The sequence below is a fragment of the Photinus pyralis genome, unplaced genomic scaffold (genome assembly GCF_008802855.1).
Source record: "Photinus pyralis isolate 1611_PpyrPB1 unplaced genomic scaffold, Ppyr1.3 Ppyr1.4_LG4, whole genome shotgun sequence".
Taxonomy (NCBI): Eukaryota; Metazoa; Arthropoda; class Insecta; order Coleoptera; family Lampyridae; genus Photinus; species Photinus pyralis.
Genome location: NW_022170511.1, coordinates 45,230,428 through 45,258,198, shown reverse-complemented (window position 1 = coordinate 45,258,198; position 27,771 = coordinate 45,230,428). Strand labels below are relative to the sequence as shown.

General features: G+C 36.3%; 3 protein-coding genes across 6 annotated transcripts in view; 2 read left to right on the top strand and 1 right to left on the bottom strand.

Annotated features, from left to right (window-relative positions):
• LOC116168307 (insulin-like growth factor-binding protein complex acid labile subunit) overlaps positions 1 to 27,771 on the bottom strand; it is an 85,614-nt gene that overhangs the window by 42,988 nt on the left and 14,855 nt on the right. For 2 of the 3 annotated variants that reach the window (XM_031484051.1, XM_031484053.1), the window contains exon 2: positions 20,302 to 20,336. The gene's annotated coding sequence lies outside the window, so the exon portion shown is untranslated. The remainder of the gene's footprint in view (positions 1 to 20,301; positions 20,337 to 27,771) is intronic. The other variant, XM_031484052.1, reaches the window with a different exon arrangement.
• Positions 657 to 10,241, top strand: LOC116168306 (liver carboxylesterase 4-like). 2 transcript variants are annotated; one of them, XM_031484050.1, is made up of 9 exons: positions 657 to 4,114; positions 4,165 to 4,389; positions 4,446 to 4,773; positions 7,789 to 7,982; positions 8,872 to 9,034; positions 9,092 to 9,409; positions 9,457 to 9,595; positions 9,652 to 9,866; positions 9,916 to 10,241. In XM_031484050.1, the coding sequence occupies exons 1-9, from the start codon at positions 4,013 to 4,015 to the stop codon at positions 10,047 to 10,049; spliced, it is 1,818 nt and encodes a 605-aa protein (XP_031339910.1). In that variant the 5' UTR covers positions 657 to 4,012; the 3' UTR covers positions 10,050 to 10,241. The 2 variants fall into 2 exon arrangements, with proteins under 2 accessions (XP_031339910.1, XP_031339908.1); XM_031484048.1 differs by having other exon boundaries at positions 9,910 to 10,239.
• Positions 15,838 to 18,016, top strand: LOC116168305. Its single transcript, XM_031484047.1, has 2 exons — positions 15,838 to 17,749; positions 17,800 to 18,016. Exons 1-2 carry the CDS (start codon positions 16,015 to 16,017, stop codon positions 17,919 to 17,921), a joined length of 1,857 nt encoding a protein of 618 aa, XP_031339907.1. The 5' UTR covers positions 15,838 to 16,014; the 3' UTR covers positions 17,922 to 18,016.

Sequence of the window (27,771 nt, the reverse complement as noted above, 5' to 3'; positions counted from 1 at the left end):
AAACCTGGAAAAGGCGAATTCGTATGTATTGATAGTAACCGCAATAATTAAAATTTACCCTGTAGACGTCAGCGCGCGATGATTGGCTAACTGAACGTTTTGGCATGAATTTGAAATTGACAACTTTAAATGAATATTTTTTACCTAAAACGCTATCAACATTAAAATACAAACATTCTACATACATTACTCAACGTGTACTTGTATTTAAGTAATAAAATGAAACATAGGCATATTGAGAAGCCTAATTGGGTCCCAACAAGCGTACCTATGTTTTATGTATGTAACCCTCCATCCTTAGTCTTTTATTTCAATTTATTTCAACTATTAAACAATCATTAAGTTTGAAATGTTTAAATAAAATGTCAAAACTGAATTGACAGATATTTGAGTAAAGGTTTCCTTATCAACGCAGTTCGTATTGTCGCGAGAATAAGCACAACAGCCTATGTGCAGTTTAAAACTTCAAATTTCTATAAATCGATACGACTTGAATATATCGTTTTCCCCGTCACAGAAAAAACTAGTGAAAAATGTTAGATTTTAGCTCTCGGTTTGGCTCTCGAGCTAAAATCTAATACTTTTTTCCCTTGTATAAGAAATAACTATTGTTTTTTAACTTTGACAACTTTTTTTCTCCATTTTGTTGTAATAAAACCTGGCACATTTTTTGTAGGTTGTACACAGGAAAATAAGGTCTTTCGAATAACTTAAAAAACATTCTAGGTTGCTATTTGTAAAGTTCGATGCCGTTGCGGCATTTTTTTCAAAAATCCCACCCGTTATGTTTCGTTTCCGTATGCCTAACAGACATTATCTCAAAGTTGAACAAAATCCGTCCAGCCTTTATCTCGGAAAATTTCCAACGCATGTATTTGTACCTACATGTATACACACACACACCCTCTCTCACACATATACTTACCTCTACATACAGACGGGAAAAAAATTCTTTAAAAGTTGCTTAAAATAGTGTAAACTCTAAAACGTCGACATCTGATGAAATATTAACCAAACGGCGATGGCAATACCCAGCTAGCTCCCGCTAGGAAGTTAATGATGGAATTGGGAAAACTAGGTTACCGTCTTCAAAAGAGAAAATACGGCGCAATTTTTTTAATCATATCACACTGTAGCTCATTCAGGTTGTTGACATTTACAGACTACTTCGAACAACACGCAAAATGTCGCAATTTGGTACGTAAAACGTTTATCAAGTTTTCCAATTAAGTATCGTACTTGAGAGAACGAGAAAAGTACTATTACGAACCGATAACGCAGAAATGGTAATGACTTGAGCGAAAAAGCGTGTAAAAGGACGAAAACGGTCAGTCCCTCAGCGAATATCAGTTAAATTTTTAAAAACGAATTTAAATATATTTTTATTTAAATGCAATTATCCTAAAAGAGGGAATTTCCATATTATCCTTGCCTAGCATATATTTACGTCAGCGAACTTTCCACTTAGAGCGCAGCTACTTGCTATAAATTAAGAGACTTTCGATTACGAAGCTTTTTTAATGGGATAAATCGTCTCATCCCCCGATTGGTTACAAATCACCTATTGCAGGAAAAATCTCAACTCAATAAGGAGTCAATATGAGTGATACACTAACTAAACTCCCGGAATCGAGATTCCTCCTGATAGAATTCGTGATCGGAATTTGTAGGATAGGCACAAGTCGTAGATTCGATTCTCAAAAAGGAAGGAACGTCGACCTAAATTAAAACGCAAGCTTGGAAGTAAGTTGCGAAGGGAGAGAAAAAAGGTCTCGTTTTACTTAAATTAACGTCCCTATTCTGATGTTTATGAATAAGAACATCATAAAGCATTACTCGCAAGAGAGTCATACCAAGCCGCACAACGACCATAGTAAAGTTTTGTGAGTGAAATAATCAACAGAGAACAGAGGAGAAAATTAGCATTTTGTAGTAGGTGGCGGTTTCGTTGCTTTTCTTTGAATAAATGACGATAACGTTGTTATTGTTGGAGATATGATAGGAATTTATGAGAGAGTAAATAAACTTTGGAGTGGAAAAATAATAGGAGGGTGCGTAGATAAGTTACGATGTTAGATACATTGGAACGGTATTAATCTGCACCCTGCCTTCTGAAACGAATTGATTCACAAACCGAATCGTCAAAACAATTTTTCACACGGTGGCCCTATATTAATCAATTCGTAAAATTCCGCATTCTTCTTAATTGATAAATTACGTCTACCTTACGTATCCACTTCTTAACGTTTGAGATTTATTGAACGCTTGTTATTAGTTCAAACGCTCAAAACCCATTTATTTTCAACAGAGAAAATTTTGATGGATAGTCGTTCAATTGATTCATTCCGCGTCACTTCCAAAACCTTCATTAGTAATTTTAACGATATGTACCAAAAAGTAGGAAAACGAGGAAAAGGAGACAAAAGAATGCACACCCTTATTAGGTATACTGACTTCATTCTGATTCAAATATATGCAAAAAATGAATAAAATTTATTAAGCTTTGAAACTCCAATTTTATCTTTTGAAAAATTATCCACTTACATGTATAGCAATCGCCAATTGCAGGGGTTGTACCTTTCCGGGTAGGTACACGGAATATTTTTATTTCCTTGATAGATTATGTTTAAATCGTCTATAAGCAACCCTTAAATTGTATTCTAAAAACAAAACCCAATTCTGATTTCAAATTATGTAATCTTTTAGAAAATATACAAGTGCGCAGCAATTTTCAATTTTGTGACGTTTATGACACACCAAATATTTTTATTTCTTTGATGGATCATGTTTAACTTATCTATAAGCAAACATCCATTTAGATTGATTAAAAGACTATAATTTTTTATTCAATGACTACATGAAAACTGGAGAAAATGGACGCGTTATAGACTATAACAATAACACTATACACTATAGTTTTCTTTGAGTTTTGGCTAAAATAACAAATTATTCAATTTTGAAGAGTTGCCTGGAAAATAATAGTATTAATAGTCAAACGTCTTAGGAATGTACAAGGTTTCAGAATCAGGAATGAATGGTTTTGACAGTGTTCACGGCTAAAAACGTAATTAAATGAATTTTACTAAATTTAAAATCCTATTTGAGATCAGCTCAGAATTCTGCAAATTTAACTTGTTTGTTGTTTATACCAATTGTATCTTATTTAATTTTATTATGAACTAAGCGTGTTTATTGTTTTTAGTTTATTAGAGTTAAGGTAACGCCACCAACATGTCGTATTCTGATCATATTTTGATGTTCCAATATTTTCATTTACCACTAAGTTAGTTCTTAATTTCACGAAAACTAAAGTAATGATTTAATCTTAAACAGTAGATGAAGATTCGGTTAGCATCTTTCGCTTATGATGTAACAAATTACTATTGTTAAGGCGATATTAATTATAAAGGACGTAATCCGGTGAGTTCGCATTTAAAATTTAGAGCTCGAAAACAAAAAAATAAAAAAGCTTTATACACTGCGACCTTTTTTTAAAGTTTATGCTAATCCTTAATTATAATCGCGTAACCATTTTACGAGCTTATTTTTTATCACGTACATTTTCCGTACGATAAACAACACCCCCTTCTTAACAAACACTAATTGTTGTTGATGACTATCGTAGTTGGCACTAATGGGGTTTGTCTCGGTTCCTTGTTCGTGTATCTGACTTGAAAGCGTAAAATTGTAGTAAAAGGGTTGATTTTAATACAAAAGGTCGATCTATCTAGTGGGTTGGAATTATGAGGGAGGCGATTTTTACGTTTAAATAAAAATAAATTTCGCGCGGGTCTTCTTCGGTCGAATAAACCTTATTTAGTGAACACCGCTTTCGGTTTTAACGTTCATAGCTATAGATATGTAAATAATTACCTACAATTGGTCCAAAATAAATACATCGACCGGATATAAAACAAAGAGCGTGCCACAAGCCGGATATACCTACGACCTATGCGGCTACTATTCATGTTAGTCACTCGCCGTTTTCAATACGGATGCTGCTACCAGAAAAATGTGCTTTGATTGTATAATTATTGTCTTTTGGGCGTCAATTGTGGTTGCACTGCAAGAGAGTAGGCCCGTCGTCCGTATACCTCAGGGCCCCCTTGTCGGCGTAAGTATCGCAATTAAAATTATAGAGCCTTCGCTTAAAACGAAATTTAGATTAAAGTGTACGCCGATTCGGGTGGAATTGCAGATGCTTATCTTGGTGTGCCCTACGCGACGCCCCCGCTTGGTAAATTACGTTTTACGGCTCCACAACCACATGATGGATGGAATTCTACTTATCAAGCATTAACTTTTGGTCCTTCGTGCCCGCAATTGCCGCTACGTGATGGAATTAATGAGAGCGAGAATTGTTTATATCTCAATATATGGACGCCAGAGGTGCGATTTTTGGGAGCTTTCTCGAGCTAATTACCTACCTAAACGTTTCACTTTAGACGGCGAGATATCCGCTGCCGGTCGTTATTTTCTTTGATGGATATGAGTTCGCCAAAGGTGGCCGTACGCCAATTTCCGGACAGGATCTGGCAATTGAGGACGTAGTGGTAGTCACCGTTAATTATAGGCTTAACGTGTTCGGTTTCTTGTGTCTGGAGTCGTCTCAAGTGAGAGGAAATATGGGGCTTCTCGATCAGTACATGTCCATGGTATGGGTGCGTGAAAATATTAAGCATTTTGGAGGAGATCCAGATAAGGTCACAATTTTTGGATATTCGGCCGGTGCCGCAAGTGTTGCTTTACATCTGATTTCGTCAAGGACCGCGGGTAAGTTCTAATACGATATGTATATACTTACTATATGGACAAACTTTACAATTCAACCAACGCTAAAGAGTGTATGAAACGATGAATAAGAAACACTATACCTATATGTGTACCTGTACGTACAGGTATGGGGAGTATTCCAGAAAGCATCGCTTAACCTGTCCTGAAATCTACTATGATTGTTGCTATCGGGAAATGGTCGTCAAATTATTTTATAAGGGCGCCATTAAATTTCCCTTTCGTGAGAGATACTCGACAGATCCACACACGAGGGTTATTAAAGATAAATTCGGAGCACGAGGAGGACCAACCCAGGATTTGCTTACAAAAAGGATTAGGGAGTGAATTTAATCTGCTGGTGTTGTCAGGGAGGCCAGTGAGAGTTTTTTGTAGAAAATTTTTTTTTACACCAATCCACCGTATTAGTTTTCAATCTTTTTCATGTAAAGACGGAAAATTGGAAAAATAAAACCCGCATCTTTTTCAATAATCTGCGATGCCCAAAACCGTAGTTTGACTGGACGTATTTATGAATATTGATACAATAAATGCGATCGCGTGGCATTTGAGGTCACTTTCATTCGTCCAATAGTGATGCGTTTCGCAAATTTGAATTTCCTTCGCTTATTTTGCATTTTTGAATTAACATTTTTTGCAATTAAAAACAAACTAAATAAGAAAGTAATGGTTTAAGTGTAATACCAGGACAATAAATATTCGCGGGAGAAAGAATCATGTCAATTTAAACCACATGCATATTCCCTATTGAAGTGAGTTTACTGGCTAAAATTTTACCTCAAATATTTCTTACGTTTCCCATTTTCCAATAAACTGTCAAGTTATGAGAGGTAATAATTTTTATTTCATACTATCTGGTAATCGCCGCTTTCCCAGACTGATTTGAGTCTGGTAAATCGTATTTTACCAGACTGAAAATTTTTACCAGACTGGAAATTTTGCCTAGCAACCGCAACTGACATCCATCTAAACGTGATATTTGATTGATTGATTGATATTGATATTTGTCAAACTACTGTCAGATCAAACAAATCAAGTGATCGACTTTTGCTTTTATTTTAATGTGTACCTACAACATTCTAATCAAAATGGTATTTTAATAGAAATAGAGCAGTATGAAATAAAATGTTTTACATTATTTGTATGTTATAGTTATTTACATAAAAGTCAGGAAAATGACACGTTACTGGCGAGGAAATATTGAAGTACAAGGCCTCTTTGGGGCCGAGTACTTTAATTTCCGAGTCAAGTAATGTCATTTTACTGACGAGTTTTGTATTAAATTTTACCCGAAATCGTCTTTAACATAAAATTTCAATTTTTATATAGAACTTTTGATTAATGTCAATCTGTCAGTGATGACAGGAGTCATTATAAACGTTGCAATGTGACAGGTGCGGCAGGTAAAGTGACAAGTGCGGCCGGTAAAGTGACAGGCGGCAGGAAAAGTAGACTGGTCTGCCTCCGTCATGGAAACTAACACTTTCCTGACATAAAGTAGGCATGAAAATGAAGGTTTCATGCAGAGTTGGACTAGGTCAAGCATAGAGTGACCCAGTGACCCGGTGACCCAGTTAGTTTACTGACCCAGTGACCCGGTGACCCAGTTGACCCGGTGACCCAGTTTGACCCGGTGACCCAGCTTGACCCGGTGACCCAGCTTGACCCAGTTTGACCCAGTGACCCAGCTTGACCCGGTGACCCAGCTTGACCCGGTGACCCAGTCTGACCCGGTGACCCAGCTTAACCCGGTGACCCAGTTTGACCCAGTGACCCATCGTGACCGAGCTTTACTCAGTGACCCGTCTTGACCCGGTGGCCCAGTAATTAAATTATTGTTAGGTATCATCCAAAACAATTTCAAGTAACTTTTAATTTTAAAAAAAACTTCCTCAATAATATTCGGCAACAAGCACGTAGCCCAATTTCATTCAAGAGAACTAATACCTAAAAAAATCAAATGCATTTGTTTATAGTTTGTAGTCAAGTATTCAATGAAAGTATTTGCAGAAAAGATTTATTTGGATTAAGCTAACTAGTAGAAAAAATTAAATGTGAATGAACACCTGTAAGCAAACTGGTAAGCCCTGAAGCAAAGAAATAACATTATTCTAATACAATTCGGAACATGGAAAGTTTTTTACGGCAGTATTAAAGCAAACATCACAGAAATGGCAGTTGTCAAGCAATCGAGTATTATTTTCAACAAACCAGCATTTCATTTATTGCATAATCTGTACACTTGAACCGAGGGCACTGACTTATCTGCGTTATTCAATCAAACTAGGTGACTGGGTCGAATTGGGTCCCCGGGTGAAATTGCGTCGCTGGGTCAAACTGGGTCACTGGGTCAAACTGGGTCACTGGGTCAAACCGAGGGTCAAACTGGGTCAAATTGGGTCACTGGGTCAAACTGGGTCACTGGGTCTAACTGAAAAGAGTATGACGTGACCCAGCGACCCAGTGACCCAGTTTAATTTAGTGACCCAGTTGACCCAGTGACCCAGTGACCCAGTCCAACTCTGGTTTCATGACGATTTTGGGTAAAATCAGTTAACGTTACTCGTCTCGAAATTCCTGCCTCAGCTACGCTTCGGCAGTAAACATCTCACTCGTTAACGTAAACCTTGATTTACCATACTCATATGTAAATAACTATTTCGTACTATTTGTTGATATTTACGTAAACTTAAAGGATTGTTAGGTAATGTTATTATGAATAGGGTTCAATATATACGTGTTTCTGAGCATTTCCCTACTTTATTAAAAATGAAACAAGCTTGCAATTAGCATTACGTTTACTTCTTCCCTAAATGCGTAAAAATAAAACTACGTAGCAAAAAGTACATGAGGATCGTTTATTACCTTTTTACATTAAGGGTAACGCTCGACGGAGCGTAAATCTCTGCACATAAAAAAGGAAACAAAACTGAAAAAATCATTATAATGAAAATGGGCAACACCGAACACTCTGAATATGTGTTTTATTTTCTGCAGGATACTTCCAGCGTGCGATCCTGTCATCAGGTTCGGCACTTTCGCCGTGGCATCTAACGAAGGACGCCAAATCGGCATCGTGGAAAATTGCCCAAATTCTAGGATGCTTAAACAATTATTATCACAGCATGTTGCAGTGCCTACGATCGAAAAGCACTCAGGACATTTTAAAAGCTTACGAGGAGTATTGCGAGGTAGGTAATTTTATTCTCTCAGTTTTTCACTTATCTCCGTTTTTTTCTTCATTTTTTGACATTAAAAACGAAATTGTAAAGGGTCTAATTGAAGTTTATTTCCATTTAGGTCGTAAGTTTTTATTTTGTTACGGAATTTGTGTAAATATTTACTTCGGAAGCGAATTTAAATTGGACAAGTGCTAGAATTATGTTTGACGCCGATCATTTTTACAAATTACAATTTGTGGATTCCGTTGGTGTTTTACAGTTCTTGGAAGGGAACAAGAAGTTAATAAGAACCTAGTGCCTACAACCCTGAGCTTTTATTTACGCATGATAAACATCATTTTCCACAAGACATTATACATTGTAATGAAATTGCATCAGCGCCAGCAAATAAATACTACAAGATCAACTCTCACCATTCCTTACCCACCCTTTCAATAGAAACCTGTAATATGATATACCCCATAACCGAAGGGAAAGAACAAATGCAGAAATTGGAAAAATCCCAAACTGCAGTGTTGAGCATAAACCACAACGTGTGTGTTGATAGTGGAGAGTCTGTGTGTCGAGCGGAAAGTATATGAAAATTCCTCCATTTTGTTTTAGATTCAATTGTATAATACACGTATGTGAGCGTTGCAAATACGTTAATTTGAAAATACAGTCTAATAACAATTAATCTCAATTACGCAGAGAGATGTAACGGTCGTTCCACATATTAAGCACAGAGAATGATGCGGTCTACATTTTCTGATCTAATTTTTCACTGAAAATATTTACGAGTCGGATAGATGCCCGCTCATTGATTTGTATTTAAATTCTTCGTTGTCCCTTTTCCTCTTGCGGTGTTCCGAACAATCCCAGTCCAAATTATTTATTACAAATCCACTTCATCTTTCAGTCCGGAAATGTGACCAGTATGCTGCTTCCAGTGATTGATACTTTTCTTCACGAAAACGACCGATATCTTCCTACCCATCCGGAGCATGCCTTCAGAAATGGCACTTTCAAACAAGTTCCTATATTAACAGGAATAACACGGCCTATCGTCGACATTCAATACGGTATGATGGCTAACATGAAAATGAAAAGGCCCTTTCAATATTCGCGCTCTTTTTCAGTTCAATGGGCCCAATCTGCCGGACAAGGTTACATGCAACTGGAACAGTACATGGAGCTCTCAAAAATTCCCGAAATTACCAAACGTTACCATCTGAAAGGTAAAAACTACCCTCAAATTTTGGAGGCGATAAAATGGAGATACATTACTTCGAGCGACCGAAACGTAAAACTTCTACTTCAACAGCTAAAAAATCTTGAATACGAATCTAAAATTGAAGCGCCGCACTTCCTGCAGCTACAACATCTACAGAAGTCCTACACGCAGCCTATCTACGTCTACGACTTAGAAAATCCCGGTTTCATTCTAAACGCCACCGGTAAGTTTGACCTCGACAAGTCGTCTATTAACGAAACCCAACCGTAGATGCACCTATCACCTCCGACTTGCTGCTCTTGTTTAGCCCATGGTTGCTCAACCAGCTTACGCGTAGGCGGTTAAATAGTAAAGAATTTCGCTTCAGTCAGCACGTCAAGCAGCTTTGGAAGAACTTCGTTACTTTCGGGTACTAATTGCAGTAGTGGGACCCAACCTCGGACCCAACCTAACGATTCATTATAGGAATCCTACACCTGGGAACCAAATCAATCCGTGGAAGAGGTACAATTCCAACGAACGGTTTATTGACCATCTGAGTATTGAACAAAGCAAACCTAATGGTGACGAAAACTTCGCTCTTACGCAAAGAGTTACGTTTTGGAATCAGCTATTACCCAAACTGCTTGAGATACACCAAGAGGACATGTTGTCGCCAAAGGAGTTGCAAAACTTTTACGGTAACTGCTCGTAATGCACCAAGGTGGTCTAAATTGGTAACAGTTGTAGGTTCGGGATATCGACATGCAATGTATACGTTGGTGGGCCTGGTTATTGTTTTATTGGCGTTGTTGCTGATTTGTATATTGTTAATTAAAAGAAGAGCTAAAGAGAGAAGCAGACAGTTCCAGATGGTTTACTAGGCTTAAGTAATTATACGTGATGTTGTTATGTAAATTAAAATTTTACGTTCTTTATGCTCAGGTTCAGACACCTCTAGTCGTATTTACTTCATACATTCGACTACTAATTATTTTTCATCTGCTTGCAGCAACCGGGGCGAATTTCGCTTTCTCGAAATGTAAAAATCACAATTCTTTCGCCGTAACACACATAAAATCGCAGATAATATAAATGAATAAATGTAAAGAATTAATGACGACTCCATTACACTTTCCGCATTCAACGTGAAGCCTTATTGTGCACATCAATATAAAATCGTGTCGGAGAGAAAAAAACTTTTAATTTGATTTCGTATTCTGGATACGAAAAGATAGAAGAGAGAAACGTTAATATGAAATTGGCATCAAGTTTCATAGGTATATCAAAACTCGTTTTTATATAAAGAAAACCATTTTAAAAAAACGGAGAGAAAAACTTTCCTTCATTTTTGCGTCTTTTGTGCCTCTTCCCTGAAATATCAATTTTTAAGGCGTAACGTAGATATTTCGCGTATATATACAATAATAATAATAATGACATGAGTTTTTTTTTTTAAATTGAACGTGGATAAATTGTAATTTAAATTTGAAATTATAATTCGCGTGTGGAAGTGTGCGCGGCCAGTTTTATCAACAGCACTATATTCCCCTTTATTTAGGTAAGTTCAGCAAATGACATATGTGCGTTGAGGTTGAAAGATTAATTGATACAATCTGATATTTGCGTACTTTCACATCATTGTTCGAAATTCAAGTCGCATTTTAATTGCTTTTAAAGGATTTTGACCGGTTTTTGGAAAGAACGCGATCGATTTTAATTTTTTAATAGTTGCATATCTGGAATGCATAAACTTTCATATAACCAAAACTCTAAATTGACACAAGGCCTAGAAACTGAGCAACCGAGGAACGACGGACAGATGATCAGACAGTTGCGCTAAAAACGGATCCTGGTACTTGAGAGCTGGAACTGATGTTTACGGAAAGAAGCACACTGTTTGAAGCGAACGCATTTTTCTCGTCAACGATCAGTATTTTATTCAACAAAGGGTATATCACTCCCGAAAGTACTTCAATGGTATACCTTCGCATTCACAAGAATCACCTGCACAAAACCCGAAACGCCATTGGTAGGACGCAACTCTCGAATTCTGGTTCATACGAAATACGAGGAGTGTACAATTAAACTTCGATAAGATCAGTGGCTAGATTTAAGATCCCACAAGCAGATTGGGAACTTTTTGCAAGTAAGCTCGTCCCTCCAGCCCTAGATAGCTTAAGTTTAAAAACTCTTACATCTGCTATATTAGACGCTGCGAACGCCAGTATTCCAAAATCCAAACCTGGCAATAAAACAAAAATGGTTCCGTGGTGGTCGTCTGAAATAAAAGAAAAAATATCATTAAAAAATCAAGCCTTATATAGATTTATACGTAATCCTACGTTGGACAATTTAATAATTTTTAAGAAACGTCGTTCGGAGTGTCGCCGAAAAATACTGGAAGCACAGAGGAGCTCCTGGAATCAATACGTGTCCACGATTACACCGGACACTACTAGCAAGGAAGTGTGGAAAAAGGTTGGAGCCGTATCAGGTAAAATTGGTTGCAATAGTCTGGCCTTCTTGCGAGATTCAGAGGGACAAATCACAAATAAACCAGAGGATATATCGGATATCATAGCAACCCAATTTTACCAAGTTAGTAGCTCCAAAAATTATGCGGATACATTTCTTCACACTAAACAACATAAAGAATCCATTCCTATTATTTTGGATACTAACGAAAACTTAAATTATAATACTCCGTTTACCTTAGAAGAGTTGAATATCGCTATCCGTAACACCAAGTCATGTTCACCGGGAGAAGACGAAATCCACAACCAGATGTTTCATCACTGTACTCCTGAAATGCAACAAAGTATTAGATTTCTTTAATATTTGTTGGAATGAACATACTTACCCCTCGGAATGGAAACAGGCCGTTGTCATTCCTATACCGAAACCTGGAAAAGATCCGTTGCTGGCACAAAGTTATCGCCCAATTAGTTTAACGTCTTGCTTGGGAAAACTGCTAGAGAAAATGGTTAATGTGCGGCTGCAAACATTTCTTGAAGATAATAATATATACGTACCTTATCAAACGGGTTTTCGGAAGGGACGGGCAACGGCTGACCATTTGGTCAAATTGACCGATAGAATTCTGAGTGCATTTGACAGTGGTGAACACCTGCTTGCGGTTTTCTTTGATATAAAGGGCGCTTACGACATGACTTGGTGATATGGAATATTGCAGAATATGTATAAATACAATCTTCGAGGGAAGTTACCAAAATTTATACAATCCTTTCTAGAGAACAGAAAGTTTGTTGTAAGAATCGGTGACATCCACTCAAAAGAGTATGTTTTAGAAAATGGTGTACCGCAGGGGTCAACATTTAGCTGTTCCCTGTTTGGCATCGCCATAAACGAAATAGCTAAAGGTGTTGAGGGGATGATTGATAAATGTTTGTATGTTGATGATTTAATGGTTTGTTGTTCTGTTAAGACGGTCGGTGCAATAACTCGAAGTCTACAAGTGGCCATAAACAAAATCTGTAGTAACGCCAATGCGGTCGGGTTTGTGCTGTCGGAGGAAAAGACAAAGGTTGTCCACTTTTGCCGACTCCGTAGACCGCACTATGATCCTGTGCTACTAATGAATGATCGTGTAATCAGTGTTGTTCAGGAAGTCAAGTTTCTCGGGCTTACCTTTGACAGGGAATTACGGTGGTCAAAGCATTTAAATAATGTTACTGCTACATGTAGAAAATCGCTGAACATCATGAGAGTTCTCGCTCATCATAGGTGGGGAGCTCGCCCTCAGACCCTACTGGATATGTATAAGGCCCTCATCCTATCAAGGATGGATTATGGATGTGCAGCGTACTCTACGTGTGGCAATAATGCTTTGCTTGGGGAACTTGATAAGATTCAGAACCTGGCTATTCGATATTCTTTGGGAGCATATCCAACAAGTCCAGTTCCATCGCTCTACGTCGAGGCAAATATTCCCCCTCTAGCTCTTCGCCGGAAACAGATTGTTGCAAACTACTATATAAAAGTAAGGTTAGATGATAAACATCCAAATTTTAGATCCCTTACTGATGCGACTACCATTGCTCGTCTATACAGATGTAGATCGTTAGGTGTTAGGGCTAGAGAGGTATTAAACCACCTCCATTTGGAGAATATTGACTTCACGAGTATGTCATCTACTGCACGGCGTGGACTTGTGAAAAGTAAAATCTATGAGCGGTGGAGTGAGCAGTGGTCGGAGTCTGATACGGCTTTGAAAAGGATCAAACCTAGTCTGGATCCGCTATTCTATATCGACGTTAGACGTTTGAACTTGATCAGGCTGTACAGACTCCGTCTGGGGCATACTGCTCTCACTCAGGGGTATTTGTTGGCAGGTGAAGAACGGCCATTATGCGAACAATGTGGTGTTAATTTAACACCACATCACATTATTTCTATTTGTCCGCAGTATATGAATGTACGTGTGATATTTAATATAAACCCGATATGGGAAAATAACTTCAAAAATGAAGAGCAATGTAAAAATACTCTCGCGTTCATCCAACAAATTGGCATTGCAAACCATCTGTGATATTTTTAAATTTTTGTCTTTATGTATATTTGTGTAGTAAATAAGTAAATGTAATCACGCCTGTCTTGTTTTGTGTGTTCAGAAACTGTGATATTATACATAGTACCTTAGTATAAGTATAAAGGCTAATGGCCATAGATGCCGAAGCCTCAGGTGGGGTTTTAGTGGGTATACCCAGATAATGGGAGAGTCCCACACTACTCCGGACTTCTATCCGGAGTGTGCGTAATGCATTTCCCCACCTGTCCAAAAAAACAAAATAAAAATATACCATTGGAGTATTCGCTCCGAAAAAACGCGCCTTAAAGATATTCGCACAAGAATTATTCGGCCCCAAAAATTCTCTATTGCTCCGTAACATTCGCCCTTGAAATACCTCCCCCCTCGCGTCACACAGTCCATACAATTTTACAATCTTCGATAGGTTGTTACTTTATGGTGCACCAAATATTTCTGTTTCTTTGATGGAATATTTTAAAATGATTTATAACCTACCCTCCAACCACCGCCCCGTCTAAAAATAAAATTGTACTTCGGATAAACATTGTGTTTTAGAAAATTCACAGCACAGCTCGATTGCATGGGTTGTAGCTTTAATCGTACGCCAAATATTTTCGTTTTCGTGATCATTACATTAGTACATTACATTAAATGATCTATCGCCAATCCTGCGATTGTCTTCTCGTTTTCTACTAAGTATACTAATTTTGTTTTACATGTAGCACGGTGACATGTAGTAATTTTTTTCAATTTTGAAAGAAAGAACCCCCTGATGGGCCCTGAAATATGTAGTTAACTTAGAAGATTATAATTGGCATGCTTCAGGCCTTGCAAATATCTTGCATGAAACCAACTGCTAAAGTGAAATGAGAAGTGACAAAGATAGTGCTACCAGAATGGCGATTAGTGTTGTTATAAAAACATTAAAATGAAGCCCTTGAAGTGAAAGTTCGACCGCAGCCAATATTAAAAACCGCGAATAACTTTACCATTCCAATTCTTTCGGTTCTATGGCCAATGGGGATAAGTGAGAAGCCCGACCTCGTAAAGTTCTTTTAAATTATTTTATAGTAGCCGAAATGACTACCGCATCTTATATTCCTGAGAGCAGGGATTCAAGCCAAAGATCTCGAAATCTCGAGTCGAGAGCTTTAACTACGAATTCGGAGCTTCGTTTAGATATTATGCAAAATACGACAGGTTTCCAGTTATTGTTCAAGGGTTAAAGGAAGGTAGGCACAATTCGTTAATCAAGAGTATTTCAATTAGTAGTTTCCGCAGAACATTAAATCATTAGGTACGCGAGCGTTTCGTGAAACTTTCACCCGAGGTGATGTGGAATACCATAAAAAAAGGGTTAGGGGATGTTTCTGGCTCGATTGAATGCCATAAAGGGAAGTAGTAGCATAAAGTTTGGCAGAAAAATCAGGTAGTAGTGGAAAACGACGAGACCAACGTCGCTAGCGAAGTTCTGTTTCTATACGGATAATCCCTCAGGAAATGCATGAATGCACACACAAACCTCTCACGGGGTATTCGAGACGCATTTTTATAACGACCATCTCGTATGTATCTCGTCTCCATTTCTTTGTGCCGTAAAATAGATGTAAGTGCCTGAGGGAATGTTTCTTCCCTTACTAACTTACAAAAAGGATTTATTTAGAAAACATGGGCGCGATATCAACTTAAGACATTTTCATTAAAACACGAAATTGTTTACCATTCCGCAATTCGTTTTCGGTTACGACTAAAATTACATTGCCGGTGGCCCTTCTTTGTGGGTCTCGGGAAACTTCAGTTCGCCCATGTATAAAAGATCAAAGCGCGCCATTCACCTTATTGTGCAATATTTAAATATCGAGAGACTGAATAACAAGGATTAGCTTAAATACCTCTCCGTATCGTTCGTTTCTTTGTGTATAAAGAATTCGGTTCGAAAGGGAGTTAATTTGAAAGATGTTTCAAATAAAGATGTCCACTTCAATTTTAAAGGCTTCTTATAATAAGGCTTTCCTCTTGTGTCACATTAGTGCCGTTTCGTGACGCTTTGAAGGGAAATCGAAGAAAAATAAAGCTTTAGGAGGCACAATTTACGTTTTAACAGGAATGACAACAAAAATACGCAGTGACTGCTACCCCGTGCGCATGGAACTATAGTCCTCTAACTCTTGCTCCGTGCGCACGGAGCAGCAGTGGGTATTCTAGCACCCCGTGCGTACTATGCTCAGACATCAGCTGTGATTTAAGATAGGTTAGGTTGTTTTGGGTTAGAAGCACGATATTGTTTCAATAATAAAATGAAGGAGGGTGCGTTATTTGCAACATTGGAACAGTTGGAGCAAGAAATAAAAGAATATAAAACGTTTAAATACAAGAATGAGGCATGGGTTAAGACAGTGACAATATTAACCGATAAAGACATGACAGAGAGAAATATTTTTAAGAACGAATTTCCACACGCAGACGTTTTACTTTGTCTTTTTCATACACTTCGGACATTTAGAAGGGAGATTACTATTGAAAGGATGGCCATAAAAAAAGAAACGAGAGAAAAGTGTCTTCAAGTAATACAAAAAATAGCTTACTCGGCAACTCTTAAAGAATATAATATTAACTACGAGGAATTACAGAAACTTGATGTTAAAAATGTTTTAAAGTATTATGATGAAAACTGGCATAACATAAAAAATGAATGGGTAGAAGGTTTAAAGAGTTCATGTTTTACTCTAAATAATAGCACTACGAATCGTTTGGAGAGCATCAATCAAAAAATTAAATCGGGTGTTGACAGACATAGTTCATTATGCCAATTTTATACCGATTTCAAAACAGTGTTACAGTCCTTGAGAATAGACCGGGATCATAGTGCCCAACTTTTGCTGTACAAAACCCCCGTTACTCACTATCAAACTTCTTCCACCGAATACCGATATATGAAATTGATAACAGCATTTGCGTGGTCGCATCTTGAAAAGCAGTTTAAATCTTTGCCTACAACAATTATAAAAATAAAGAAGGAAAATGATCAAACTTTTAGTTACAACTCAGACAGAGAAGGATTAATAAGTGTTACAGTTGACAACTGTTCTTGTCGCTTTCGAAACCAAATGAAGTTACCTTGTCGTCATATTTTAGCAGTTAGAAGACATTCCAATGCTGAATTATATGATGAATTGTTGGTAAATGAAAGATGGCTTGTGAAGTATTACCTTGAAAACCATCGAGCAACTATGAAAGACCTACCCATTTATGATTCAAACCATGAACTACTAACTGAACATACCATAAGCAAGCCAGTTTTAAATCAGCACCAGAAATTTAGAGAGGCTTCCAAATTATGCAATTCCTTAGCTGTTACTATATCACAATATGGGAATAAAAGATACCGAGAAATTATGGATCAAATGAAACTGTTAAAGTCTTTTTATCAAAGCAAGAAAAAAGTTTTAATTGTTGAAGTGATTGATGAGAAAAGTAATGATCACAATTCATCAAATAATACGGAAATATGTGTTTTGGACGATAACCACTACGAATTACACGGAACTAACTCCAAAATATTAACAGAGGCGGCAGATATATCATTAGATTTAGAACTGCCAGGAGAATCAGAAACGTCAGGTACTGTATTAACAGAAGAAGAAATACCAATTAGTTTATTGGGTGATAATACGCACAACTGTCCATCTCAAGAAATTGACTCGGAAGTACTAAGACATGAAGCAGAAATATTACCAGAAGGAACAGAAATATTAGAAGCAGAGATTATATCAGAACCAGAAGATTTACAACTCGCAAAACAAGTAGAATTGATAGAAAGAGAAATGCTACCAGTAACAGGAAGTGTTTTGGATGGTAATAAACGCAACTACGAGTACTATGTATTCCAGAAAAATGACAGCAAAGGGGAAGCAGAAATAGTAGCAGAAGAAACGATATCAAAAAATCTAGAAATTTCAGATGGAGTGGGAAAAATTTTAGAATCGAACATCAGCAACAAACATGATAATATAGGAACTAGCAAGAAATATGGTAAACACAATTATTACTATATTGTATTTTTTTAAGATTGTTTATTCCAGTGTTACGTGAAATACAAATACCTCCAAAAATGGTTAAATGTGGAAGACCGAAGGGTTCAGAGTTAACAGTCATTGGTACAAAAAGAAAAAGGCGTAAAGCATCAGGTCCATCCAACAACTGAATTTTATTTTTCATTTTTTATTTATTTCGATTTGGTTTAACTCTGTAAAGTTTCTTATAATAATAATGTATTCTCAATAAATAATGTTAATTTGATGTAAAGTTAATTTTATACGTATCTTATGAAAAAATAATTAGAGTGCCCAATATGCGAAACTTCGTATTTAATCACATAACTCAGATTAACAGCACGGGGAGTTAATATATCAACTGCTGTTCCGTGCGCACGGAACGAGAGTTGGAGGACTATAGTTCCGTGGGCACGGGGTAGCAGTCACTGCGACAAAAGTAACTACAAAAATGAGCGATTTCTTCCGTTGTGTTTGTAAAGTGTACCTATATCTACAACTCGTGCACATGGAGGCAACAGCTAGTACTTCTTCATCTGAAAATTTAGCGTAGGTACCTCTTCTTGCTGTCACGTTTCAAAATCTTGAATTTTGCAAGTGAAACTCAGTACCTACTCAGTGGACATTAGGTGAGGTATGTTCAAAACATAATTGTGAATTACAGACAAGACGTCGACGCAGTTTTGTGAAGTTTGGTTTGACACGAAAGAAACAGAGGATTACCATGTCATTTAACATTTTTACATCGGGTTAGCAAGATTTGAAATTTTTTGCTAGCTGAATGCTTGAAACGGATTTCCATAAAATATAAATTAAAAGTGACATCTCATAAAAATGTGCGCGTTGTAAGCCAAATGTAATCCTGGGCGTTTTTCATATAATAAACTTTTCGATGATAAATTTGTCTAGTTTTATAGTAAGTTTTCAACTCGAGAGAGGCAAGAGCAACGGGATGTCCCTCGAGTGCAGTCTACCAATCTTACTTTCCCTAATTCTATCAGGCTTTCAACGTGAAATAGAAGCTTTCGTTTCATCTTATTCATTCACTTTCCAACTTATACATACGTATAAAAATCTTTAAAATGTATATTCTCGTTAAAATAGATTTATATATCACCTTTTTCTTCTACTTTCCGCTGCGCCTTGGAAAAACGTCGGATTTTAATCCAGTGAGCCAATATGTTGAGATGGACTACGCTCTTAATTTAAGAAAAGTAAAAGTTAATCCTATTACTACCCATTACCCTTTAGTACTTCTTGAGAGTAACACTTTGAACAAATGCCGAGAAAGCCTACTTTACAAGTGGAAAAAAGGTTAATAATCATGTCATCAGACGCTAGTAGTGAAAAAAAGGGTTTATTTTGCATATGGAAATCAAGAATGACGCCCTTCTAACATTCTTAGACATTTTTAGTGCCTGACAATTGCCCCCTTTTACCAATCATAATATATCAATTAAGTGTGACACGACATATTCAACAGTGTCCAACATATAAATATTAACCCCATCCCATTTAAGCTTGTAGCACACCGTGGATCATAAAATATAGCAGACGTCGTTACAGATTTAAACAGTTATTGCGTCTTTGTAAACAGTGTAACCGAAATGAAAACAAAACCGCTTAATTATGCAGGAGTTGGTGTAATATTTGTATAAAGCACACAATATTAAAATTCATACAGTTCGCGCACAACCGCGGTGCTATTCTGGGTCCGTATACACTTACATTTATTGCAATCGATGCCGTATAGGATTCAGATAATTACCCCATTTCGTTTATACTACGGCGGCGGCGAGTTGCGTTATTGCCAAAGCATACCGGAAGAGACCAAAAGCGGCAGGCAGACAGAGTAAATTAGCGACCTCTTTTTCTGAACATATATATTACAGTTGTACAAGATGGAACGTGTCGAAATATCGGTATACGGAACAAAAATAAGTTTGCAGAATTTTTCACCCAATTATTGATTTTTACATTTATATGCAATAGCCGTCCGCAATGGAAATACACGGTATAATATAAAACTCGGACTTTTTAGGAACTTCTATATAAAGTTAAGTGTTTATGCGGCATTCAAAATAAAAAAAATGTTTACCCTTTTCATTCAATTTTTTCCGGGCCTTTTTATGTACTTTTCAAAATTATTCCTTTATGATCTTTCCAGAGATCTTTCTATACTTTTTCGTTTTTATTTAGCCGAAGATGGGTAGTTAAAAATCTAAATCATAGACCTGCCCCCTACTCCACCATGTATTACCTATTGTATGTATAGCAGAGCTAATGAAGTTTCATTCGATGAATTTGCAAATTAAATTTGATTTACCTTCCACATTTCTGCATTTGTGTCATTTTTGCATTTATACAACGTTTCTCTTTACCAAGTGTAAAATGCGCTATATTAACTTAAAATGTTAGCTTTCGCTTGTATTGTTACGTGAAATGTATATTAATGTTGCTTGAAATGAAATAGTCATTTGTAGAGCAAGTGTCGCATTTGTATTCGTCGCTACAAAAATTATCGTTACTTACTTGTGAATGGTGAAGTCCGCATGCAAGGTATCCTTCTGAAACAAAACATATTGTTAGTATCAACTATGCTATACCATAGTGTAAGTTCATGGCTATACTTAGATCTAATTTAGTACAAGTTTTAGCGAGTAGTACCTATGAAATGGATTTTTTCTGAAGTATACCAATAGACGACAAAAACAATATAAAACAATTTTCTACATTCTTTAGAGAAGAGTACGAAAATGGTATAAAAACCTCTATTTCAATAACCAAATCCACGAGACACTAAGACATACATGTCATTAATTACCTGATGAATGTAATTTGAAGTTTTAAAGCCTTTGTTCTAGCTATATCTAAGAACATGCACAAAAATTTTATTTTAATTGGGATTGTTTTAGACCTCCTAGCGAAACTGGCAGCAATCTCTAATATAGGCAAAACGTCAAACTTCAACCAATCTTATACCTTGATCCACTGGTTAATTCCAAACGAGGTTTAACCAGCCTTTGTACAACTCGTCCTAAAACACATAATTGTTTTTCAACAGTTTCTCGCGGCGAATCAGACCGTGGCGTGGGGAGTTGGTCTGCGGTAAACCGGGTTTCGTAGCGAATTGGCCGTGGTTGTCCAGTAGCGCCTCAGGGCCGCATTTTTCGCATTTCTCAAAATATTCAATTAAATTCACTTGGTTGGTGAAATATATTCACAGTTTATGAATGTGTTGGTATATAGACTATAGAGTAAGATACGTACCTGATTTCTGCAGCCTTTATCGCTTACATACTATAGGTACTATTGCATTTACCTAAATAATACGATATTGCTTGGATAGTAATAAATACCTGCCTAGTCGTACTGATATCCAATACTACCTTACATCGCTTTTTCCATTATGTTTTAAAATCAATTATTTTTCAATCTATTTTTCAATATGTTATTTTTTGTAATAAAAAAGACAAGGAAATTCAAAATAGAATAACTTAAATATTTTCATACATTATTTACATTCAAGAAAATTGCGCTAATAGTGTTCTGACAAACATATGGGCCTAGCTTATAAATTTTGGGGGGTGCTAAAGCTTGAAGAAAATTTGAAAGCATTAGACATGTCTAGAGAATTCTGACCCAACCTGAAACATATTAGTGTCAGGTTGACTCACCCATTGAAAAACCTGCCACTGATAAGGTAATAAAGAGCCACGCAAAATCTTTCGCGGTAACTTTATGTACCAACTGAAATGATGGTAGGTACCTACTGGAAGTTTTCTAACAGTAGGTACGCCCAGGAGATTTAATGAAAAAGAAAATTATTTATGGGCCGTCCCGCCATTGTCGGTAAAAGTACAAGAAATGTGTCTTGTATGGACTGAAGGCTTGAAATAACAGATCCGTTAGCCACTTTTCTAGGCGAATGCATGCCAAGTATATCTTTTGATTTTGTGAGGTTTCTATAGATAGAGCAGTTATGTATGTAGAAGCTTGTAAGAGATATATTCGTGTAGGGGCAAGCCAATAATTAACTGGCTTTACACTTGAACTCCGTAAAGGAATGCATTGCAACGTCTTCATTACGGAGTTGAGACAGAAATTCAATGAAACCAAACCACTATAAACTTTCATAGTGTATTTCCTTCCAATAATACTTACTTAATTATAGCGGGCACCTTTCTTTGTTTTAACGTTTCAATTAACTTTAGTTAATTATATGATATATTGACAAAAGATTAGTACAAAAACTACAAGCATAAGCATAACATAAGCAGGCTAAATGTACCTAATCCGATTTTATTCATAATAACCAGCACAAAGGAAAACGTAGTTAGTTAAATTACTGTTTTCAATTTCGTGTACTCTTAAATGTAAATTATGTCTTTCTGTGTTAAATGGTGCATATATTTATTGTAGGTACAATAATATTTCCAAGACCGCCCCTACATATAGGTATTGCTATTTGTTGGGTACACAATACACATGACTCTTGAATTACTAGAAAGAAAGTACCGCTGGGAAGCAGTTGCATTTAAAGGATTAATCTCAGCAAATTATATAAGAGACGCGTTTGAGTCTCCATCGGTATACAAACGTCTATGCCAATAATCTACGTGGAAAGCGTTTTTTACTTGTGAATTCAACACAAAACCTACAATGCAAAGTTAGCCGAAACGATTAATCACAGACCATTATTTAATGCGTTATTGACAGCACACTTTTGTGAAAATTCGCTAATTACGTACACACAATATACCCGCTACATTATTTTTTTTAAGAAAAGATGATTTACTGAACATTCAACATCGTGTGCAAGGTAAAAATGATCAAGTACAAACGTTTCTACGGATACCAGCTAGTTTAGTAGGTAGGTAGGTATAAGATGATGGACGAATTTTGCATACCGATATAATTATAGCCTGTTTTCAAGATAGTAACCCGTAGATTGGCCTATAAAAGTTAATTATGCTAGTTATACAGGGTTGGTAACGGAAATACAGTTGAAACAACCATTGCTGTTTGAAATCGTTGTATTGTATTTAAGATGTTAAATACAATATTAATAGTAGGTATTATTGGGCATTTTAGCAGGACATTAAAAAAAGAGCTATTTTATATCCCTCACGTTTTATGCTTTGATATGTGACATGAAACATGTACTCATTAGCATTACCGTATCATAATTCTATACCATAAAATTTAGTTACTTGAATGGGGAGTTTAATTGCATTTACTATATCTGCCAGTTAGCAGTATCAATACTATAGACCAGTTACAATGAAATACTAAATTAGCCTCACAAATCTGACACGTTTCCACGGCCATGATGGAATTATGTGCCAACGAACCATTTTTAATTCATTACCCGTGGAGCGTCCTAACGTCGTGCACACACAGACGTTCAAAGGAATATTTCATACATTTTCACATCAACCGCACGTGTTCCCATTCCACGATTATTATTCATACCCAAAGCAAAACACAATTTCAGACAAATACATTATGCTGAATATTCCGCACACTCATACGACCACCACCCTTATTATTATTATCATTGTAACTTTGAGCGAAGGATGGATGTGGTTTTAACGTTCGTTTCAGCAGAACTTATCACCTTAATGCAATTAACGCAAATACTGGTTTTATTTGCTCGTTCTCCGCTCGCTTCTTTTTTCCTTCTTCTCCATCTCGAATTTTATTTTATTATTTCCCGAATTTCGGCAGGTCAATGACAGCGACACTTTTTATTGTTACGCTTCAAGTGCACACTCTTGCTTTCAATTAATTTTACCGAGATTTTTATGGTCACGTTGACGGTTTCTCTTTATTATTCTGTCGTAAATCAAAAACGAAGTAATCTTGAATTTCGTTCCCCCTATTTTGGAATGGGAAGTTCAATACATAAGTGTTAGGAATTTGTTCAAAAATTATAGTAGTACATAAATTCACTCATTCGGAAACGTCATTTTGAAGAGTAGGTACCTATACTAGCAAACGTGTGAATTAATTTTATTGATGTATTGCTCCATGTGAAAATTATTTTGGACTACATTACATATCCCAAATAGTGTAAATTAATATTCCCAAAAAACTTGCCATTCAGCCTTGATTATCTCAATTCTTGGCCCTAAACACAGGAAAAAATATCAGAGCAAGCTTCATTGGTAAAATATTGCTATAGAAATTACGTTAGTAATGATCATTTACTATGTAATCAGAAACAAGTATAAATTGTGCACAATTCTTGTGCAGATAAAGCGCATCTTTTTAACCGAAATAGCTTTTGTTTTAACATCACCAATTGATATATTTCTTGCAGACGTCTCAATCGCATGAAGGGTAGAATATGTTTAACTTGGCACCACTAAAGGCATGCGTATGCAAAATCTGAGACCAATTGTTGTCTTATGTAAAAGTTGTGCACGTTTCACTTTCAAAAATATCATCTCAGGAAATAATTCGCCGAGAGAGAGGAGGGGGGCCTTTTAGACAGCGAAATTTGATGGCCGTCTGCATAGAGTAAATATGCCGTCTGGCACACCTTCCTTCCTTGCCTACGGCAAAAAATTCCAGGACTCTAGTACCGTTCCACTAGATTCTAGAAGTAGTTCGAAACGGCAGAAGTGGCTCCTAACTGTTAAGCTGCCAAATTCCTGTCATACATAAATAATTGTGAGAATTTTAGTCAACTTTCGTTTCTGAGTTACGCTGGCCATTTCAAAAGCGGTGAGTATAATTTTAGTGCCCTCCGTAGGCCATACTTTCTTTAGGAGTGTGATCGATTCAAGCACTCATTCTGTTCACTGCTGACTGCACTTGATCGACACAATCTCAAGACAAAAATGTATTTCTGTTAATGTGAATGGTTTCATACGAATTGACAACGAAAACCAATTAAACCGGACAGCAAAATTTGCAAGCTGTTTACTTACGTTGACATGAAGCGTGACAATCACAACTGCGACACAAAGAATACTACTGGTATGTTACCAAAACCGTTTTAATACCGAACGAGATTACTTTGAAAGTTCAACACGGAGATACGCATCATTTGAATACCGAAAAGGACAAGAATTTCTAAAGAAAAACGAAAGCGAACTTCTCCAACTTTTCATCTGCTCCACAGGAAAATACATGCATATTAACCTTACCAACCTACCACTCTTTTAACGTATTATTACTTTCGACCCTCCCCGCGTGTTTAGCAGCAAATTCGACGTCCTTAAACTGCTAATTAAATTTGGATGCCTAATCACGTCGACCTACATAAATATGATACGCAAATTTTATGACTTTGTTTAGGGATATTGTAAATTAAAGGTGATAAGGGTTTGCCAAGTCATACGCGGTGTATGATGATAGCTGTAGAGCGGCATTCCGTTTTTCATTAAAATAAAATTGAAATTTCAAATTCTATTTTCGTGTTTCTTATTCTTTCATATTGTTGGATTCCACTCGACAGTCTGTATTCCATTGCACAGCAATTCGCAACCGTTGGGTTTTGACTGAATTCGTACAACAGAATATGGCTTTGCTTAAAGTTTGCGGTAGGTAAGTGTTTACAAACAAGTTGTAAATCAGCATATGCATGATTAAAGCGCATTTTTGGTAATGCAGGTCAGTATTTTATTAGCGAAGTTTAAAATTATCGATCTCACGAGTCATTTTGGCTGCGTTAAATAATTAATTTTATTTAATTTCAATTGACGGTACGTCTTCATTTTGTAAAACAAATCACAAAGTAAATAATAAGTTTTTATATTGGTAGCGCTATATCTAACGGTAAAATTATAGCACCTCCGAAACCCATATCGAAATTATTTTCTTCAATTATCGATTTCACAAGTAATCTAACTCAAAATAGAGTAGTGCCTGCACATCTACACTATAGCAGAAAGCTTTTAGTGAAAATTTGAAGTCTCTAGCTATTGTAGTTGTGGAGATCTAACGCGGACAGCCGGCCTGCCAGCAATGACGAATATAATAGCGTATTTTTTTCAAAAATGCGCTAAAAAGTTCCGATGTTGTTTGTTAGTGAAATGTATTAAAGAGGAATTAATCAACTTTTAAAATTGGCAGCGCTTCTTTATTATATGATTGAAAATAGTAATATATATTATATAATGTCTAGATTCCTATAATATACCTACTTATTTTTCGCTTCTGATTTCTAGCACGCTGCTGTGCTTGCAGCTTAAAAATAAAGGCAATTCGTAGATTCATTTTACAGACATATATCACAAATTTCCAATAGAAAATAATCTGGTTTGTTAATTTATGGGATATTTTTCAAATTTCATTGAGTTTAATTACATAATCAGTAAAACCTCTAAATTGGAAACAAGGCAAGGAAATGTTTTTCCTTGGCTCCGTTTTTTTCCATTTTTTACCAGTTTCAATTCATCGAGTAGTTTATCTAATGATGATGATGTAACGCCTCCTTTGACTGAGCTATCAGACTTAGTTTATGAGGGGTTAAGTGGTAGAACAGACGTTTTTGTTCGATTAAATAGAAATTAAATAAATGCGGCAAATTAACTCTCGCGCTTATTACATTCGTATTTCCCAGCGTGAAAATAAATAAGTTAACATAATGGTTTTTACTTTTTAACGTAAAAAGTATAACGCCATACATATCAGCATTTTGAACAAAACATTCCCGCTTAGATACTAATTTTTTTAGAGTGCGAATTATCGCAGCAACCACGTCTTCAATTCGATACTATTATGTTCGTTTAATTACCTATGTCACATCAAAAGAATGACATTAAAATGAAACTTTAAAAGCCCATCGTTAAGCTTTTGGTTAAAATAATTGTCCAATCAATTTTGTTAAGTTACTGAAGCGTATCGTATCAAACATGTTTCGCTTTAGTAAATATTCGTCCTTCTGAAAATGTTAATAGAGAAATCGTACAAAGCCATCAATTATTTAACCATATGGTCCCGAATTCTCATTTATATTTTTAGCGTCTTTAAGCCGATTCTGGAATTATGAATTCCATGATATTCGCAATTGGAACCTCGAGGCGTAAACTCATTAGTCTATACAGAAAGTTAAAGTTCTATAAATGGAAAAAAGAGACTCCGAGTTAAAAAGTGTTATTACCGTTCGGGTTTACTATTTAATAATTCATTCGATTAATGAAGCATAAAGTTTAGCTTTCCAAATTCAATATTGCCATGAAAATGGGTAATTTGTCATTATTGCGAGATTTTATTGATATTTCCAGTTTAATGTCTGTATGTATAGGCTTAAATTAAGAGCCCGCCATTATTTTATGAAGTACGTGCGTAAATATTGGGCCGTGTAAAATATGTCCGTGTACCCAGGTAGCGGTATAAATTAAGTATTCACAAGGACCTTGTCCTGATAAAATTTAAAACATAAATCCCTTTACATTGTCTGCTCTTTCGAGTAGTTGAAGAAAATTTCATTTACTCACTGCTTATCTTCTATTCATAAAACTAAGTGGATAATTAACGTGAAGGAACCAAACTTCCACTTACAAACAAGATTTTCAGCCTCCATTTAGGTTGTATTTCATAATTAAGTATCTCGTTTTACTCGGAAGCATCCTTTATTCAAAACAAATGGTAAGTAGAGACTTTTCGGAAGCCCACGTGTAGTTTTACCAGAAGTTGACTAGTAATAGCTTAATAGAATATATGTATACAAATATAGGTATACAGAAGCTGCAGCAAAATTTTTTTCTACATATTTTCGTTTTCGTATATGTATTGTGGGCACTTATTTGCCCGTCTTGGTCCCCACAACATGCATGTGGAGGTTGTTAAGTTGACAGTAGAACATTTCGCCGTATTTTAGTATAGGTAGTCAAAACCCAAGATCTGTAGTAACGCATCAGATAGACAGTTTAGGGATCTACAGTTTTAGGGAAGGAATGAGAACAATAAAGGACGCTTGTAGTATACATATATTCAAAGGTCACCCAGATTTTGTAAGCAATGGAACAACGTCAACTTGTAAGATGA

Bases quoted from the DNA above. Each gene is read 5' to 3' on its own strand.
- LOC116168306 (XM_031484048.1), top strand. From the start codon at position 4,013: ATGTGCTTTGATTGTATAATTATTGTCTTTTGGGCGTCAATTGTGGTT. The intron at 4,774-7,788 runs GTAAGTTCTAAT...TATTTTCTGCAG, and splicing joins GATTTCGTCAAGGACCGCGG to GATACTTCCAGCGTGCGATC. The intron at 9,410-9,456 runs GTAAGTTTGACC...ACCCAACCGTAG, and splicing joins TTTCATTCTAAACGCCACCG to ATGCACCTATCACCTCCGAC.
- LOC116168305 (XM_031484047.1), top strand. From the start codon at position 16,015: ATGAAGGAGGGTGCGTTATTTGCAACATTGGAACAGTTGGAGCAAGAA. The intron at 17,750-17,799 runs GTAAACACAATT...TGTTTATTCCAG, and splicing joins AGGAACTAGCAAGAAATATG to TGTTACGTGAAATACAAATA.